The sequence below is a fragment of the Artibeus jamaicensis genome, unplaced genomic scaffold (genome assembly GCF_021234435.1).
Source record: "Artibeus jamaicensis isolate MK-2021 breed Jamaican fruit bat unplaced genomic scaffold, CSHL_Jam_final scaffold_537, whole genome shotgun sequence".
NCBI classification, from domain to species: Eukaryota; Metazoa; Chordata; class Mammalia; order Chiroptera; family Phyllostomidae; genus Artibeus; species Artibeus jamaicensis.
The window spans coordinates 13,649,181-13,667,284 of NW_026522047.1; the positions used below are offsets into that span (position 1 = coordinate 13,649,181).

Genomic DNA, 18,104 nt, shown 5'->3' on the forward strand with positions numbered 1-18,104 from the left:
AGTATAACATGGCATTCCAGCTTTATTCTGTTTACATAATTTTCCATCAATATACTTTGAACTTATCTGTCTTCATGTTAGTGACGCTTTTTTTCATCAGGGGTGGGGAAAAGAGTACATAGCTGGGCCTTGCTCTTTTATTCACAGAAGTATGTCTTCCTGTTTTGTTGTGAAGATTTCATTTTTAGAGAGAGAGGAAGAGAGGGAGAAAGAGAGGGAGAGAAACATCAATGTGTGTTTACCTCTCCTGCACCCTGCACTGGGGAGCTGGCCTGCAACCCAGGCACGTGCCCTGACTAGGAATCAAACCAGTGACCCCTTGGTTCACAGGCCCACGCTCAATCCACAGAGCTACACCAGCCAGGGCTTATGTCTTCCTTTTAATTGTAGTGTTCAGACCATTTAAAATTAATTTCTGATATGGCTAATATTTTTCTATTTGGCCAATCTACATTTTTGGTGTTTTTTTTCCTTGGCTCCTTTTGGACTAATTTGTATTACTCCATTTTTAATTCCTCTTTTGGATGCTTAGCTATGCTTGTTTTATTATTTTAGTGTTTCTACATTTACAATGTGCATCTTTAACTCAGCAGCCTACCTTCCAATAATACCATATTATAACACACACAGTGTAAGAGATATTTCCAGTTTTCCCTCCCTCCTTTGTGACATTATGGGCATACATTTTCTATGTGCCATAATCCCCACAGTATATTGCTATTATTTTTGCTTTAAATAATCAACTGCAAAATTTAAAAATGAGACTTTTTTAACATTTCACATATATATCTCAGCAGTCTCCCAAGAACAAAGGCATCCTCCTAAAGAATCACAATGGCATTATGAAATCTAAAAAGTTAACAATCATCTAATGTATACTCAGATTCAGATTCAGATTTCCCAAATTAAACCCCCAAATGTCCTTTATGGTTGTTTATTAACATTCTCAGTATTCTGTTAACGTTCCCATTGCATTTGGGTGTTTTGTTTCATCAGTCTTTTTATTTAGCTCCCCTCTCCCACATTTTGCTTTTTAATGCACATGTGTGTTTCCAGTATTTTTTACTGTTATTCTATTACAGTTGTGCCAATTCTTGCCCTTTGCCCTCCCCTGCCCAGCCCGCCCCCCATCCCACATCCTTGTCCATGTCTCTGGGTCATTCACATGCTCTTTGACCAGTCCCCTCCCTTCTCCCTTCCGGCCATTGTCAGTCTTTTCCATGTTTCTGTGTCTTCTGTATTTTTGCTTGTTGGTTTATTTTGTTTATTAGATTCCTCTTACAAATGAGATCATGTGGTATTTGTCTTTCACCGACTGGCTTATTTCACTTAGTGTCATATTTTCCAGTTCCATTCACGCTGTCACAAAAGGCAGGAGTTCCTTCTTTCTGAGAAAGAAGATTTTTATAATTTGCCCACTTTTAAAAAGTCCTCTTTTCCAGATAATAGAATCTCCTTCAACCTGGAAGTTCTGGGGTTATTCAATGAAGAATAATAATATATACTGTAGTCACATGATGGAGCTCTTCAACTGCAAGCTGAAAATACAAAATTCATAACCATGTCCAGGGTCTACAGTGGTATGTTCCATCAGTGGTACCTAACTGTTTATAATTGGTACAGGGTGCAAATCAACAATCCTTACACAAGAAATTCCTCACTTCACTAACATATTCATCATTTGCTGAATAACAATGAGCTTTCAGTGCATTGTCAGTCAAGAGTTGACAATTCAGTTGATAAGATACAACACATCCTTGTGAAACTTTAACAATGAAGACAGCTGTCAAAGGCCACCTGAGCAATACTCCCAAGAGCATATCAGACTAAGAATAAAGCAGAGCCTTTTGAGCTAAACTAATATTAAAAAAAGCTTCACAGAATTGAGACTTTTGAGTTAGGGTATAAAAGATGAATGAAATTTGGATAAATAGGAAAGATGAAGAATTCTTGATGCAGCTCAGCAAGAGTTAAACAAAAAGAATATAAAAATAAAGAGCAAGGTTTGGGGGTGCAAAGATGTTGATGCTTTTTTCACCCTCCTCTGAAATTACATGATTATTCATTTTTAAAGTCTTAATTGCTTTTTGTCCTAAACCTTCAGATTCTCTCTTTTGAAGGGGATATAGGTAGAGTGAATCCGAGCAATGTATTGCAAGTCTCTTAGTCTCTGGGATGATTCATCTTCATGAAAATAACCTCATAGACAATTAGAATTTCCCAGCTCCCTGTTCCAGTTCCTGGAACAGGAAGCTGAATAACTGTAATTGGCATACACATTCAACCAGGTCAGTAAACTTTCTTTTTCCTGGCTAACGTAAGTTGGTGTATTAGTAACTGTATAAAGTTTTCCTGCTGCAACAGAAATTACTGTATATAATGCTCTGCAAATTCTTTTTAAGACTGGGCATGCTCAAGTTCTCCCACTAATTTGCTAGGACTACATTTTCATTTTATCAAATAGAACAAGTACTTCATCTCCTTTCCTACAACTTTTAGTGCTCTAGTATTCCCCTCCCTCTATTTAAGACCTGCCATACCCTCCTCCCCATAGTCCTTGACTTTCAAAACGGCTTATTTGCTCAAACAGAAAAAAAAAAAATCTATCATTGCAAAACAACTTTTCACATACAGCCATGTTTGCACGTTTTGAATCTTTTGTATGACTTAAAGTATGGTAGGTTTCCTGTAAAGACTTCACGGTAATCCAGAGAAGATTCTTTGTCAAAGACACCTGCGTGCACTCAGTAATATTTAATGGCTGCATCATCCTCACCCAGGGGTAAGACAGAAATGGAACATAATGGATTTTATTCTCATCAGAGAAGCTGTCTAGTAACGACTCCAAGGTTTAATGCCTCCAAGTGGCCCGTATGTGATCTATTTTACTCCTTGGGCTGGGGGCATTAGTCAAAGGGGCGCTGGATACCAGGGTCCCAAAGATACCCTCTAGGGCCTAGCGGGCACCACACCAAATCCTTCTTGCTCACGCGGTGGGTGTCCCCTAATTCCCACCTACTCCCTTACAACCACGCGCCAGCCAAGCCCAAAGTCTGCTGTGCTTAGCATGGCCCGCAGCTCCTCCCCAGGGGCTTCCCGCACTGGGCCGGCTTCCGGGCGTGACCCAGGGTCCTGCCCTCTCCAGTCCAAGTGGCTGTCCCAACTATGGGGGGTCCAGAGAGCCCGGAGGAGGCAGGGAGCGCAGCCGATGCCGCAGCTCACAGCGACTGGCCCAGGAAACCCGCCTCCACCTGCACACGCAGGGAAACCTCAACAACTGGTGGACAATGGTGCCCACCAGCCCACCCGAGACTTCGGACCATCATTCAGCCCCTCCCCGGGCGCACGCCCCCGGCAGAGGCGGCTCTTCAGCCGTCTCGCGAGAGCACGCCGGGCGGTACCTCCTTCCTCTCGGCGGCCTTTCTCTCTCCGCCCCAGACTAGTTGCGCGGCTTCCTCCGGTGGGCGGAGGTCTCGGACGTGGCGGGCCGGGCCTGGGCGTTGTGCCCGGCTCCCGGCAGGCTGGCCTTCCCGCCGTAGTGGAGCCCCGGCAGGTCCCAGGCCCTCCCAGGTAGACAGGCTCCGGCCCACGTGACGTTGGGCTGCTGCCGGGCCGCGGCGGTAGGACCGCGAGACTGGGCGAGCGGGCAGCTCACCTGCGCTGCGGGGACGAGGTTGAAGGTGCGCACGCGCGCAGCCGGCTGGGTTGGTGGTTCCTGCGACCCTGCGCAGCCCAGGCTGCAGGCTGGGCGCACTCGCTCCCTCGCAGGGGCGTAATTTCCCAGCTGGTCTGCGTCCCCTTTCCGACGCCTCCGTTAGGGGCGGGTCGGGAGCATGACTTCAGAAATGGAGTCTTCGTTGGAGGCCAGCTTCATGTCCAGCGGAGCGCTGTCGGGGTCTTCAGTGTTTCTGCCGCCTGCTCGCTCCCGCATCTTTAAGATAATCGTGATCGGGGACTCCAATGTGGGCAAAACATGCCTGACCTACCGCTTCTGCGCCGGCCGCTTCCCCGACCGCACCGAAGCTACTATTGGAGTGGATTTCCGAGAACGAGCAGTGGAGATTGATGGAGAGCGCATTAAGGTGAGCGGATGGGGGACTCTCAGGGAGGAAGGACGCCCTGGGATGGCATGTGCCCCAACCCCACAGTTGGTTAAACGCTGGCCTCTGGCCTCGTGCAAGGTGCGTGCACTATCTTTTCTCATGCTGATGTGGAGATTACAGTTGGGGACTGGAAGGATTTGTGTGGTGCAGAGTTCTGAGGCAGCCCTTCTCCGACTGTAAATGTCATGCTAATCACCTGGGGATCTTGTGTTTTTTGAAAGGCAGATTCTGACTCGGTAAGATGCTGCTAGCCCCGGACCCCACTTTGCATGGCAGGAGTGTAGGGGCATCCACAGACTTGCTGTGAGTGCCTTGTGCTGGGAGTCATCCAAGTAAGACCAAACGAATTTTTCAGGAATGGAAAATCTATGTAATAAATACTGCTTATTAAACAGTCATCTGAGCACTGCCTGAGAGACGGGGGCAGTGAAGCCCTGTTGCCTCTGGGGAAAGACCTTGCTTTTGCTACAGTAGTTTCTGCATGACTGGGAGTTGTTTAGAAAAACCTGCAGGAAAACAGGATGTTTTCCTTCAGAAACATCCTGTACATGATAGTTTTTGTGTGGGGGCCGGGAGAACATTCCACCCTCTCCCAGTTCTTTTAAAATTCTTATCGGTGGCTCCTGAGGCCAGGGACACAGAGTGGAGCAGGCAGTAAAGCCAAGGCCACGAGAGGGTTCTGAGGAGTTGGAAGGGGAGGTGGCCCTGGAGAGTGGCGGGGTTAGTGACAAGGGCCAAGGTTCCTGATGGGGTGACTGTTAGACACACTTCATTCTAAGGCATCACTAACTCCTCTAAAACCTCAATCTAATGCTCTCCTTGCAACATGCAGACTCCAGTTTTGTTGGAAACTATAGAAGGTTTGTTGTTGAATTTTCACTCTAATTTTTTCTTGTCCCATTCAAGGTGTAGTCTTTTGGGTGCACTGTGTTAGGGAGTTAAGACTGACTTGTGCCCTGGCTGGAGCATCATTTTATACATAAGGGTTGAGGGTTTGATTTTCATTTGGGGCACATACCTAGGTTGTGTGTTCAGTTTACTTTCGGGGTGGGTGCGGAAGGCAAGCAATGTTTGCAATGTCTGATGTTTCTCACACCGATGTTTCTGTCCTCTTCCCTCTCTGTCTCCCTTCCCCGCTTCCTTCCTCTCTTTAAAATCACATGTCCTGGGGTGAGGATTCAAAAAGAAAAAAGAAGAACAATTTGTATCCATCACAGAGGAAAAGACAGAGTAAGAAAGGGCTGAATATTTTTCGTCAGAGATAGGTTAGACTTAGCAACCCTTGGGCAGATTAAATAAGGGGGCTTGTGAAGTTGGAGAAGGAGCTTAGTTTGGAAGACGCAGGAATTCTGGGAGAAAGTGCTTGGCCTTTGGCGCCGAGCTCACCTGGCCCAAATCTCAACCTGTGAAAGGGTAAGAATCGGCTGTGTGTCCTGAATGGTTTGCCTGAGATGGTTGCCGTTTTGAAACCGGATGTCCCAAATTCCCAGAACCCTCTCAGAGTCAGGTGCATGGGGGTGGTTGGTTGCCCTGGTCCTCAGGCAAGTTCCTTAATCTGTCCGAGTCTGTGTTCTGCCCCGAAACATTGGGGTGCTGCCACCACGTGAGGCTCTGAGGGTCAGACGAGGACACATGCCGACTGCCAGGCCCACGGTTGGCGATGTTTGGAGGAGCCGCCATCTTTCCAGGTCTGCTGTCTTCACTTCGTCATTCCTCCCTTTTTCTCTGCTGTTTGTCGTCTTCAGATCCAGCTGTGGGACACAGCGGGGCAGGAGCGGTTCCGGAAGAGCATGGTGCAGCACTACTACAGAAACGTGCACGCTGTGGTCTTCGTGTACGACGTGACCAACATGGCCAGTTTCCGCAGCTTGCCATCTTGGATAGAGGAATGCAAGCAGCACTTGCTGGCCAACGACATACCACGGATTCTTGTTGGAAATAAATGTGACCTAAGAAGCGCCATCCAGGTTCCTACGGACGTGGCACAGAAATTTGCTGACACGCACAGTATGCCTTTGTTCGAAACCTCTGCTAAAAACCCCAATGACAACGACCACGTGGAAGCCATATTTATGACCCTGGCTCACAAGCTAAAGAGCCACAAACCACTAATGCTCACTCAGCCCCCGGATGACAGCGTTACCCTGAAGCCTGAACCGAAGCCCGCGGTGACGTGCTGGTGCTGAGTGACTGTTTTCATCACACCGTTTGGTTCTGACTAGAGAAACAAGTTTGAAGTATGGCAGTGATCGTCATTAAGATTTAATCTCAAATGCAGTGGGTCATCCTGACGCTTCACTGTTTACCGTCTCCATGCTCACTCTGTCTTTAGGTAATCAGGGGTGCCACTGTGACCACGGGAAAAAAATGCGGTTGTCAGATGAGGCTGAAAATGAAGCAAAGGGAGGACAGTCAGCGCATCTTTCCCTTAGAGCCAGGGAAGGAGGCTTCCAGTGCGGGTCTGCTGGGGGGTTTTGGGTGTCAGCGCCTGCTTGGTCCTGTGTTGAGAGATTGGAAAAATACCAGGGATTTGTTTAGTACACACTTAATGGTATGCCCTTTGACAGGGCGGTTTCTCAGTAGGGTAAAATCCTGTAGTGGCTTCTCCCTGTAGTTCTTTCTTTGTATTATTAACGGATTTAATTGTTATTGGTACACTTTAGAGCCAAGGCTTTGGCTCCAGTGGGAGGAGAAGGCATAGAATGTTCTCTGAGTCCCGGTCTGTAAACAATGACTCTCCCACTGGTTCTTGATATTTCACTCCATATTTCTAGTCAATATCAATGAGTTCTACAGAAATGATTGTTATTTTTAGAAGAGTGATTTGTTTTCTTACTAAATTCTATTAAAATATGCAAAAAGCAGTGAAATGTTAGTGCAGATGAAGCGACGTAATAAGGTGCTTTATATTTTGTTACCGTGTCTTTAAACAGTAGAAAAGAAATGGGAAGCCGGTGAGGAGCTGTGACTTGGGGGAAGTAGGTAAACACGGCTGCTGGCTGTCTCAGGAGACTCAGCTTTAGTGACTTTAAGGTGTGTACCTGGCACAGTGTCCTCTCCCCCACCCCCAATCAGCTTCACCACCACAGGCTGCACCAACAGGTCGTCTTCCATTTGGATTGTAGCTCTGAGGATATACCCTTAACTGCTATGAGTGTACACGTATTTCTGTAACAGTATGTGTCACACACAGTACATCAGTTCTTAAAATCTTTAAATTTTATGGCCACAACATGCTCTTCCTCCTCAGTATGAAAAACGAGTTAGATTAAAGAATCTTGTCTGTCCTTCACTGGCAGAAAGAATATTTGAAACAGTTTTTTCTTACCCCTAGATATTTTTACTTTGAGTTTAAGACTTTGCACACAGAAAGTGGTAAGCTTGCCTATGAAACTGTCACGTGAATGGAACGTAAGCCATGAACTTCAGCCGAAGTGCGCACCCTGGTTGGTTCTGCTAGGGTGCTGTCCTCGGTCATTTTGGAGGGAAGGAAGCCAAAAGATGATTGTACTCAGAATATTTTCAGGGTGTGGGAAACCAATCCAACATGTATCTCATTTAGTTTAGGATTTTTGTTTTATCATCATGGTGTTCCTAACTGGATAACTTAACTATGAAAATGAGATAATTCTATTAAATGAACTAACTAAAAGTAATAATTATAGAAAATACATGGTTCCGTTTTTAATATCAGAGCTTAAGGAAAAACAAATTGGCTTTATTTGTGTTCAGAAATTAATCCACTTTTCTTATGATAGAATTAAACATTAGACTTTAAATTCATGTTGATTTGTAACTATTTTTATAGTGAAACAGTGACAATGGTAATAATTGTGTTGGGCATAATAGTTTTTTAAAGAAGGGAATCTGTTTGTTGCTTTTGAAAATATTTTGCAGAGTAGGGGAAGAAAGTTTACAGAGTTTCCAAGCACATTTATGTTTCTCAGTGCTGTTATTAATGTTTTTTTTTAAAAAAGGGATTTGTTTCTTTTTGTAGGAGCTTAGTAGTAACTATTCTTTACAGTTCTGTGAAAGGACTTATTTTTTTCACTGTAATATTTATTAAAAATATTTGTATCACTTGTAATGATTTATTTGAACTTTTTCTATGTATTATTTTCTAAAAGAATATACTTATTAGTTGAATGGGGATAAAGCTTTTAGATATTTTCTAAAATATTTATAAAATACTTCATTGACTATTGAGAAATCACTTCCAAAATGGTGGCTATCAGACAACTATTAATTTTTAAAGCACAAATCACACATTTGGTGACGGCTGTGTGGATCTCTTTTAACCGTGGCCTTCAACTAAAAACATCAGATGTGTTTTGGAGAAGTCTCGGTGTGAGAACGCCAGAGGGAGCTGCCCCGGCGTCGAACGTAGCTAGCTGTGGGTGACAGTGCTTCATTGACCGCGCTTCCTCACGAAACCTGAACTGAGTCACGTTGCGGGGTAACGTCACTGTAACATTGCCCTCTTGCAGTTCAATAAACCAGCTTTGCCAAAAAAAGGAGTTGTGTTACCACCGGTGCCGCTGGGCCGGCTCCCTGGTTACCCCGTGGCCGAGAAAGACTTTCCAGCGGGAGGGTGTGCTGTGTGTGTGTTTTTCTTCCACTAAACGACACTTTGTTCACCACTTTGGTAATGACAGGTGTCTGGAATACACATTTCATGCTAAGGCATATGCTACTTTAAGAGTTAGTTTTAGGAAAGCTGTCTTTTCCTGGTGGGTGTTGGGACTTGTTTCCATCTGATGGGCTTTGTTTCTGAAATCGGTGTCCCCTGTAAAAATGCTTCTGTCTGGGCATTTCAAAAGTTAAATTTTCCATTCTGTTCAAACATTTTCCAGACTAAGACTTATGCTTGAGTTTGGATGCATTTGTGAAAATGTATGCATAGCTTTGTGTACAACCTTCCAGTAACAATGTGGTGGGCAGGGCTGAAAACGTGGCTTTCACGTTTAATAAGCCCAGTTGACAGTGTTCTATTTGGACCCAAAGATCTTTGTGACGTCTTTTTTTCCCCCTTAACTTTGACAGTCATTAAATGCAAGTATCGAAATATGCTGTTTTTAGCCCCGGTTAGTGTGGCTCAGGGGATTGAGTGCCAAACTACGAAGCAAAGGATCAGTGGTTCGATTCCTAGTCAGGGCACATGCCTGGGCTATAGGCCCGGTCCCCAGTAGGGGGCGCATGAGAGGCAACCACACATTGATGTTTCTCTCCCTGTCTTCCTCCCTCCCTCCCTTAAAAGTAAATAAATAAAATCTTATAAAAAATACACTGGGTTTAGAAACATGAAGTGTGAAATCAAGATTTTCAAAATAATGAAGCATATTAAATCCTACCAGTTCCATTCCATTCCTCCGTAGAACATTCCTGTAGGAGGAGGGGGAACTACTTTCGTCAACTCTTCTTCCAGGAGGAGCCTCGATTGCATGTGGTCTTCACATCCTCGCAGGCGGCATCCAGTATTGGATGTCATTTGCCTCCTCCACAAGCTCCCTCTTCCCCAAAGGGTCCGCCCTTTGACAATCACTCGTATCCATAAGTGATTCCTCTCGATTCTCCAACGATTTGGCTCCAAGAAGTTTGAAGAGGAAAAGCGTTCCTGATGTGGTGGTGGCTGAGTCATGCTTCGTGGAAATGAGCAGTGCAGGCCCCGTGCGGTGAAACAGCATCAGTGCTTCAGACTCTGCCGAGAACATGTGTCTTCTGGGAGTTGTGTTACATGAAAGTGAAAATGAAGTCACTCTGCTTTTAACTCCTTGATGAAGCTTAAAAAAACAAAGCAGCAATCCTTTAAAAAGGTAATGAGCTTAGAACACTGAAGTCCTCACCTTTTTTTCTTGAATCATGATGGCAAGCAAGGCCCATCCTGTTCTACCAACTACATCTTGGCGAGACCTCGACAGCCCATGTTCCCCCCTCGCAGCCTCGGTTTCCCCATCTGCAGAGTTGGGTCAGTAATGATACCTGTCCCCTCTTGTGCTTTCAGACAATCATTATTGGGTTGATTTAAACCAATGAAATCCTCATAGAAGCATGACTAGGACTCCTTTCTTTAATTGGCAGTCATTTCTAATACAGACTTCTTCACTTTCTGTTGTATTTTTGTCTTATGGGAGCCATCATCCCCACATTTCTCACAGCCAAAATCTTGGTTTTATGAGTTGAATTCAAATGAGATATTCATGACTTCAGATGCCCCCACAGCAGAAACAAAACAGAAAGCTACTGAACTTCCAAACTGTGTGCTCCAATCGAGTTTCCAAGCAGCACACAGGCTTGCTCAGATGACACCTCCTTACCACTGTCTGAAAGCCTCAGAGGTGACCCCCTGACTCGGCTGCACAGGCAGGCAACTTGTCTCCTACAAGCAGCTTTTCCACATCACTCTTTCTTCCCTTCAGCCAGGTTTTGGAACTCGGGCAAAGGCAGCCGCCTTAGGGAGGCAGAGGTTTGGGGCTTGAAATCCATTTCTGTTTTGGGGGCTGCCGGCCCAGTCACCCTCTCCCATCTCCACCCCCCTCCCCCTCTCCGGCAGGCAGCTCTGCCCCATGTCTAGGACCAAGGTGCTTTTTGAAGATGTGTGAAAATTTGGGTCCCCGGGGTAAAAAAGGTTGACTTCAAATTATGGAAACAAAACAAAATTAAGGAAACATTTAATGAAAGCCTCGGGGGAGCCCCCACCCCCAGTAGGGAGGGGTGCAGACCGTGTTATTCTGGGCCCTCTGGATCCCAGGCACGTGCGCCCTGGAGTGTCCACCGGTGAAGCATTCTTCCAGCTTTGTTCAGTGTCCTGTGTACCTGAGCAATCATCCCGGCTGAGGACCAGACTTCAGAATGGAAAAAAGGCCTTAAAAAAATAATGTCTTCTGTTATACTAGGAAACACTGTGTTGTTCCACCGAACGGTAAGAGCATGCGCGCTGGCAGAGGGGGGTGAGTGGGGTGGGGTGGGTGTGGAAGACAGTTCGCTGGCCTGTGGGGAGGACAGTAGAATTTCGTGTTTGCGTGAAAGCACGCGGAGATGATGTTGACGTAGAAATCGGGCATTGCTCATACTTGGTGCGTGGGTTGGTGGCACTGGCTGATGGGCAGACGCGTGATTCACACACACGGGATCAGTTACCCGGGGTCTGCAGTCCACCCGGGGCAGAGGTGGCCAGCAGCACCCCCAGCATTCACTCACTTTCGGTGGATTGCGACCATGTGGGTTTACCCATGCCTGGTTGGGTGGGTTTACTGGTAATATTATCTCAGGTGGTGACCTTTTGGTCATTCTGTCACAAGACTAGACTCCAGACCAGAATCAGGTCCTGGTCACAGGTGCTGAAGAAAGAGGCTGCAGATGGCAGGGCTGTGCCGGCACCATCAGGATACTCCCTCCGGGGACGGGGACGCAGACCAGGGTGTTTCCACGGTCACGCACAGGACGTTTAAGCTATTTCAGGGTGGCGGTTAGTTTGCCGCTGAGCCAGGAAATTCAAGGAAGGCAATTACTGGGACAGAATTAGGACAGGTAATGTTTACCTCTGTGACACTTGTGTTGAAATATGTTTGCAGTCAACAGCTTTCTCTTTCTTCTTTAACCTTTTATGGTGGGGACTTGGGCAGGTAACAACCCACAGGGTAAGATAACGAACCCCCACATGGCCACCTCCCAGCTTCACCCACACACGGCCAGTGGGGTTCTGTCTACATTCCCCTCCTCCTGCGTTTTGAAGAAAATCCCAAACAACCTGATTGTTTTTAAAGATATTTCATCAAATTAAGTCCCGCTGGTTGGGAAGCCATTTCTGCCTCTCCCTGGTGACTTCAGGTGTCTGCACTCTGATCTGAATGTGGCTTCCAGAGAGCGAATTGGCTTGGCAGTCCCACCTGCCAGGGAGTCTCCCTGTCACCTCATTTACGTCCAATGTCCTTGCCATTTATGTCGTCCATCGGAGAGACTTGCTCATTTTTCTGGACTCACGGGTGTATATGGAGTCATGCCAACTACACAGCAAACCCCTCATCTTTCTAACTGCCTCCTCAGGTCTTACTACAATGCTCTGAAAATGGGAAGTGATTAATAGCATTTTTAGACAACTTAAAATGTAAAGTTTGCTTAGCAATTTAGATACACAGGTGGGTGGCTCCTAAGAAAACATTATCCCTTTCTGCCCTTGACGCCTGAAGGAAGACAACAGCCGGTGATTGTATATTTTGTTTAATACTTGCATTGTTTCTATAGCGCAATTATAGCAATCTTTAAATTTACTTTTCATTACAAATATTTGTCAAGTTTTGTTTCAGAAACATTTTTCCTACTCTCTTGCACATGCACCCAGACACACTACAAAAAACTCATTCATAACACAGTAAGGGCAAACGTTATTCATGTAAACATCTTTCATTAATTTCCCATAATTTAAAAAAAACCATAGAATTATAGATATTGAATAAGGCTCATAGATTTAGTTCAAATTCCACAGAAGACCAGTCGAAGATGCTCATTAACTGTGCTGGGGTTAACTTTAGGTTGCAATAAATGCTGAAAGCCTACCCCTGGCTTCCGATCCATAAACATACCTCACAACCTCATAAATGCATTTCACAATAAAAAGAGAAGGTAGAAAACCCAGGAGGAAAAAGCTGTTGAAGTAGGGAGCTCAGAACCATGATCCAAATTTCTACTATGATAAGCAGGCATTACGTAGTCCCTGTATTTCCCAATACATGAATCAAGATTAATTATAATAACCCAAAATGTAACCAAGTCAATACGGTAAGATACATTGGCAGGTGTGTACATATTGCTAGTATACACAGTGAAATTTGTCATAAAAGTGATCATTTCATTATATCCAGGGCCAAAGCTGAAAAAGAAAACCCCTGCTCAAGTTGGAAATCATTATAAAGGAATATTTTAGTAACCTAAGAGTCGGGAGACTTGGGAGGTATGTCCTAGGGATGTGATTGGTCTGGGGACCGAAGTCCCAGACAGAGGAAGCGAGGACCGACGTTATCCGCGGGCGTCTCTCTCTGGTCCAAAGTTTGGTGCCTTCGTGCACAGTCTCCCAGAGCTGAGACAGGAAACGTGCTGTGCTGAGAAATGGGCCCCATGCCAGCTGCGCCCTCCTCCTGCCTCTCTGCGAGGGGGAGGCCAGGAAGCAGGGGCTGCTGGCAAAACCGTGAAGTCCCACCCTGGGGTCTGACCCCCAACTCCACTGAGGGCAGCCTCCCTGACATGTGTGACTAGGCAGTAAGGGTGGCGGTTGGTGGCGGCCAGAAAACCCGGTTCTGAGGTTCACATGGCCACGTCTGGCTTCTGATTCTGCTGCCCTGCAAAGAAATTGTGCTCTGGATAAATGCACCAGTGTCTCTAATGCCTTGAACCCACTCGCAGGCCCCCCAGGGCCCTGAGTGATGTCACTAAAAGGTGGACACACCTCCACGAGCACCTAACTTACACCAGGAAGCGGCTGAGGCACTGGGGAAACCTACAAGCTCTCTCGGCACCACACGCAACGACACGGGGAAGTTGCCTTGGGTCAGAGTTATTTGTAGGCTTTTGATTTGTAAAAATCAAAATTGATCTGCATTATATCTCAATAGACTCAGGTAATTCTCACCAAAAATTTTGCAATTTGTTTAAACAGCACTGGAATAATTCAACTTCATTTAAATATATTCATTCTACCATGAAAATATTTCATACAAACATCTATTTACATACAAACACATTAAAATTTGTGAAAAGGGTTCCCACCTTTGTGGTTGTATGGCTTGAAATTGTTTCATTGCTTTGAATATGTATGCACACATTTGGCAAAATAAAACCATTACAATTTAGAATTTTTTAAATAAAAAAGTGACACCGAGGCTTCAATTCCTGAAGGGAAGGATCAAAAAAAAAATACCAGTCTGTCAGGGGACCTCAAGCAGATGTAGATTTAATATATTTTGTGAACCTTTGATCTGTGGCAAATACACATCACAATGATCAGTCTTGCAACATAGTTTTGCTTGTTTTCCTAAAACAAAAGATGTCTGGATTCTAAATCACTACTCTTAAGACAGAAACTTGAGACAACTGTTTTCAAAGCAAAACAGGAAACTATTCCTTCTTGGAAGATCTTAAATGCATTTTGCAGGTGAGTGACTTAAATTTTTTTATGTGAAAGGAAAGTCACTCAAGTGCCACCTACTGTGTCACTGAGAAGACAGCCTTTGAATTTACTGCTTACAGTCACTGCGATTTTAAGTTACAATTGAATGTGGTAAATGGTTACCCTTGGCCTCCACCTTGGCCTTTTCAGATTGTTGGTGATAAGGAAATACTTTTTCAAGTGTGAAGAACCTCCTGGGGCCCAGGCAGGTTCCAAGAGGCCTTAAGAAATAGATTTCCTTCTTGGTTTCTCAGGTAGACCAGGGAGGAAGCAGGTTAAAATAAGAATAGGTCCTATAAAACTCAAGTGTTCCTCGCCTGTTGCTTTTTAATTTCATCTTTCCTTTGCATCGGAAATTCAGCTGCTGCAGCAGTTTTTGTTAGTCCATCCCAAAGTCCATCTGGGGACATAGCTCCTACGGATTAGTTCCTATTCCTAACACAAGAGACTAACTATTTCACCACAGAAAAGCTGCCAAGGATACAGGCCTGGTCATGCAGGAGTTGGGCTGAGATCGCTCTGAGTGAATCTCCTAGAGACCCATGGCGTCCTGCGCACACCCTGGGCGCTGGCCGGTTTTGGGGAGAGCAAAAGTGGTTTCTTTATTCCCCACCACATGGAATCGTCCACATTTTGTTGTGATTGATCCACAGTGATGCAAAGACTTGGCAGAAAAGTACACCCCGAGGCTTTCCCTTCGACTTTGGCTCTGACAGGAACAATCCCTTCCTTACCAGTTACTCCACTGCCTCGACTTCTTTCCCTACCTACGGATCAGTGAACCTCAAGCCCCCTCTGATTCTACCCCCTGACAAAGTCTTACATTTGTGAGTGTGTGTCTGTGTGTGTGTGTGTGTGGCAGGGGAGAGTGGGAGCCACCGAGCCAGACATGACACAGAGGAAATGGAGAGAGGGCCACACAGCTAGAAAGAGAGGTGGGGGGTGGGGTGGGGGGGGACTCTCCGAGCTGGAGAGACCAGCAAGGGAGGACCTCAGAACACTGAAGGAGAGAGAGGAACAGAGAAGAAGAGACCAGCTAGGGTACTGTTACCCAGACACCCAGGCCTTGTCACAGACAAGAGAGAAGGAGGGAGCAGAGCACAGGAGAAGCAAGAGCCAGAAGGCACCTGGCAGAGGGGAGGGAGGGAGGGAGGGAGGGAGAGGCCCTGCTCAGGTGTGTTTCCTCTGATTTGCCTGAAGGTCAACACACTGCTGGATTTTAAACTCAGTGTTATCATCCAGTATGCAATGGATTAGTTGGTTAATTACTACTTACAACTCTTTGATCCCTTTTATCAAAAAAAAAAAAAAGAAAGAAAAATAAGGAAGAAATAAAAGAAAGAAGAAAGGAAGAGAAATTCCATCAGAATGGGATAATTAGAATAACCCATTAGGACAGAAATTATACCCACTATAGTCTCAACCAGAGCGAGACAGCCCTCAGAAATGAAATCTTTCAGAGTGTGGCTGCCCCGGAGGTGTGACCTAGCTGTCCAGTCCCCGACCTCCCTCCCGAGTTGACTCCACTACTCAGCCCACGGGGGTCCATCAAAACCATCTTTCTCTTGCTAACAGCCTCTCTCACCTTGGGACCCATTTGACTCAAAGCACTAATCAGAATACATGCCCCAAAACTGCCCATCAGTCACAGTTTCCTGAACAGTCTCTTTCTACAGAATAGAAGCGATCCTATCCTGCTGGCTTTTCATCTAAAAATTCTCTCTGGTCCTTTGTGGGAGATCTTTCCGGCAGCCCCAACAACCTTTCCTGCATGAACCTTCAGCTCATCTCCAAGGAACCCGGCCACCTCGCTGCTCTGGCCCTGCTGGGGAGGGAGCTCCCGCAGCCTGGCCTTGCACAAAAAAAGGGAAGAGCGGCTTCTGCCACCATCTGTAGGGCTGAGACCTGTGCCCAGGGGCTGCGAGAACTGAAGGCTTTGAGCAGCCCCAGGCCAAGCACTTCTAAGAGCATTGGGAAACTGATAAGAACTATCAAACTCCCACCTGCCCTTTTCTTAACTCAGCCCCCTCCCAGTAAGCCTTCCCTACTCAGCCAGAGCTCGTTATGGGTCATGGCTTGGAAAGCTTTAGCTTTCAGGACCAAACTGGCTCAGGTAACAGGCGCCACCGTTGACACCTGCAGGTCAGAGTCGTTTTGCTCGTCAGACCTCCCGGCTGCCTTTCTAAGGCATCTAGAGTGGACACAGCTGTGGCATGTGGCGAGGGGACTTCCAAAACCCCCAAACTCTTGGGATTCATTCAGAGCAATCCCAGGTACGTTACATACCTAATTAGCTAAACTAAAAACAGGGACTTTCCTCCTTATTTCTGCAGCTGTGATTACACATGGCTTGGGAAAAGGCTGAAATGCTATTGATATCATTGCTTTTAAACTAGACAGGTGTTATTCTTAATTCACAATGCTCTGAAGCAGATTAGTACTTGGAAATTACACAGATGAAGAGTTTTAGCGTTCCGGTTTGATTTTACCTAGTGATCAGGATGTCTCTCATAATAGTAGTGATTTAAAAAAACACACACAACTTGTGAATTCTGCGTCAGAATTCAAGTTTGCTCTTGGACCTTTGAATGTGGTGCACTGTGCCACAAGTCAGGCTGCTGTGTGTTATGTACATTTGATGTGTGTGCACAAAGAAAAGGATTCCTAGCACTACTGAAGATACTGCAAAGTTGCCACAGTTACTGCTTAGAAACACTAATTTCCCTCTTTCCTTTCTTAAAATATATATTACAACTCTTCCATAACTTAATGCAAACAAAGTAAACTCTTCTCACATCTTAACGCAAAGATATCTTTGTTTGCATGCGAGAATAATAATGCTATAATAATACCCTGGCTCTAGGAGCCAGGTCTTCATAGTAGGACGTGATAATAAAACAATGATGCAGAAAGAGCCAGACAGACCTACATACTGGCGCTGACACAAACCCCATTTGGAAGTTTGCTCTTGAAAAAAGTGTCTAAGATAGAGAACAGGGCTGAGGGGTGAAATGACTCAAAAAGTGGGTTTCTGTTTGCTAGGGGAAAAAAACAAAGCCATTCTATTGCAAGATACAGATCAAAGGTTAAAAGGCAAATTATACTACATTTAGAGAATAAAAATGTAGTAATTCTCTATCCTCCACATGGCCCACCTGCAGGTGTGCTAACAATACACTTCCAGTTGGCCATAGGAAAAAACATCATGGAAAAACCACGGACTGAAAATGACTGAAAAACCCCTTTCCCTTTTTCAGTCTGATCATTTGGCATCTCTGAACCAGGTCCAGACTTGGACTTGAACCACCCAAGAACATCATGCTGTGTCAAGTGCTCGGCCATCCCTCTCTGTAGGGCGCTGCTGCAAGGCTAGCTAATTTTAAGTCTGGTATGAGCGATAGAATCAAACCTAGTTAGTGTGCGCGAGAGTCGCGGGCGCAGAGTGAGAGGATGTGATGTCACAGCACGAGCAGTCCCTGGTTGTCCCGTCGTCGCATAAACGGAGTGCATAGATCCGAGTTTCTGTTCCGGGTCTCTGGAGCCCAGAGCCGGGCCCTTCACTTCTGCTGGGCCGCCTGGAAGGCCTTCAGCTCCACCTGGTACCACTCGGGGGCTTCAGGCCCACTCTTCCCCGGGGGGCTGTGGTCATAGCCGTAGGCCACAGTGAGCTCCTCGTCGGCCTCCACAGCTCGGAGTGTGCGGATGCATTTGATGGACCCAAAACGGGGGTGGACAAACCTAGGCATCAAGATGTACACGGTCATTCCCGGGCGGGTTAGAAGCAAAGGCGGGGGTGTAGGGAGCTGATGGGGAAGTCACTCCTCGCCCCCCCCACCCCCCAT

General features: G+C 45.9%; 2 protein-coding genes across 2 annotated transcripts in view; one reads left to right on the forward strand and one right to left on the reverse strand.

Moving 5' to 3' along the window:
* Positions 1 to 3,430: 3,430 nt before the first annotated feature.
* RAB33B (RAB33B, member RAS oncogene family) lies at positions 3,431 to 9,666 on the forward strand. Its single transcript, XM_037126152.2, has 2 exons — positions 3,431 to 4,082; positions 5,849 to 9,666. Exons 1-2 carry the CDS (start codon positions 3,834 to 3,836, stop codon positions 6,287 to 6,289), a joined length of 690 nt encoding a protein of 229 aa, XP_036982047.2. The 5' UTR covers positions 3,431 to 3,833; the 3' UTR covers positions 6,290 to 9,666.
* Positions 9,667 to 12,304: 2,638 nt separating this feature from the next.
* Positions 12,305 to 18,104, reverse strand: part of SETD7 (SET domain containing 7, histone lysine methyltransferase) — a 44,580-nt gene continuing 38,780 nt past the window's right edge. Inside the window, exon 8 of the mRNA XM_037126229.2 lies at positions 12,305 to 18,000. Within this exon, the coding sequence (XP_036982124.2) occupies positions 17,820 to 18,000 (181 nt within the window). The 3' untranslated portion in view covers positions 12,305 to 17,819. The remainder of the gene's footprint in view (positions 18,001 to 18,104) is intronic.

Bases quoted from the DNA above. Each gene is read 5' to 3' on its own strand.
- RAB33B (XM_037126152.2), top strand. From the start codon at position 3,834: ATGACTTCAGAAATGGAGTCTTCGTTGGAGGCCAGCTTCATGTCCAGC. The intron at 4,083-5,848 runs GTGAGCGGATGG...TGTCGTCTTCAG, and splicing joins TTGATGGAGAGCGCATTAAG to ATCCAGCTGTGGGACACAGC.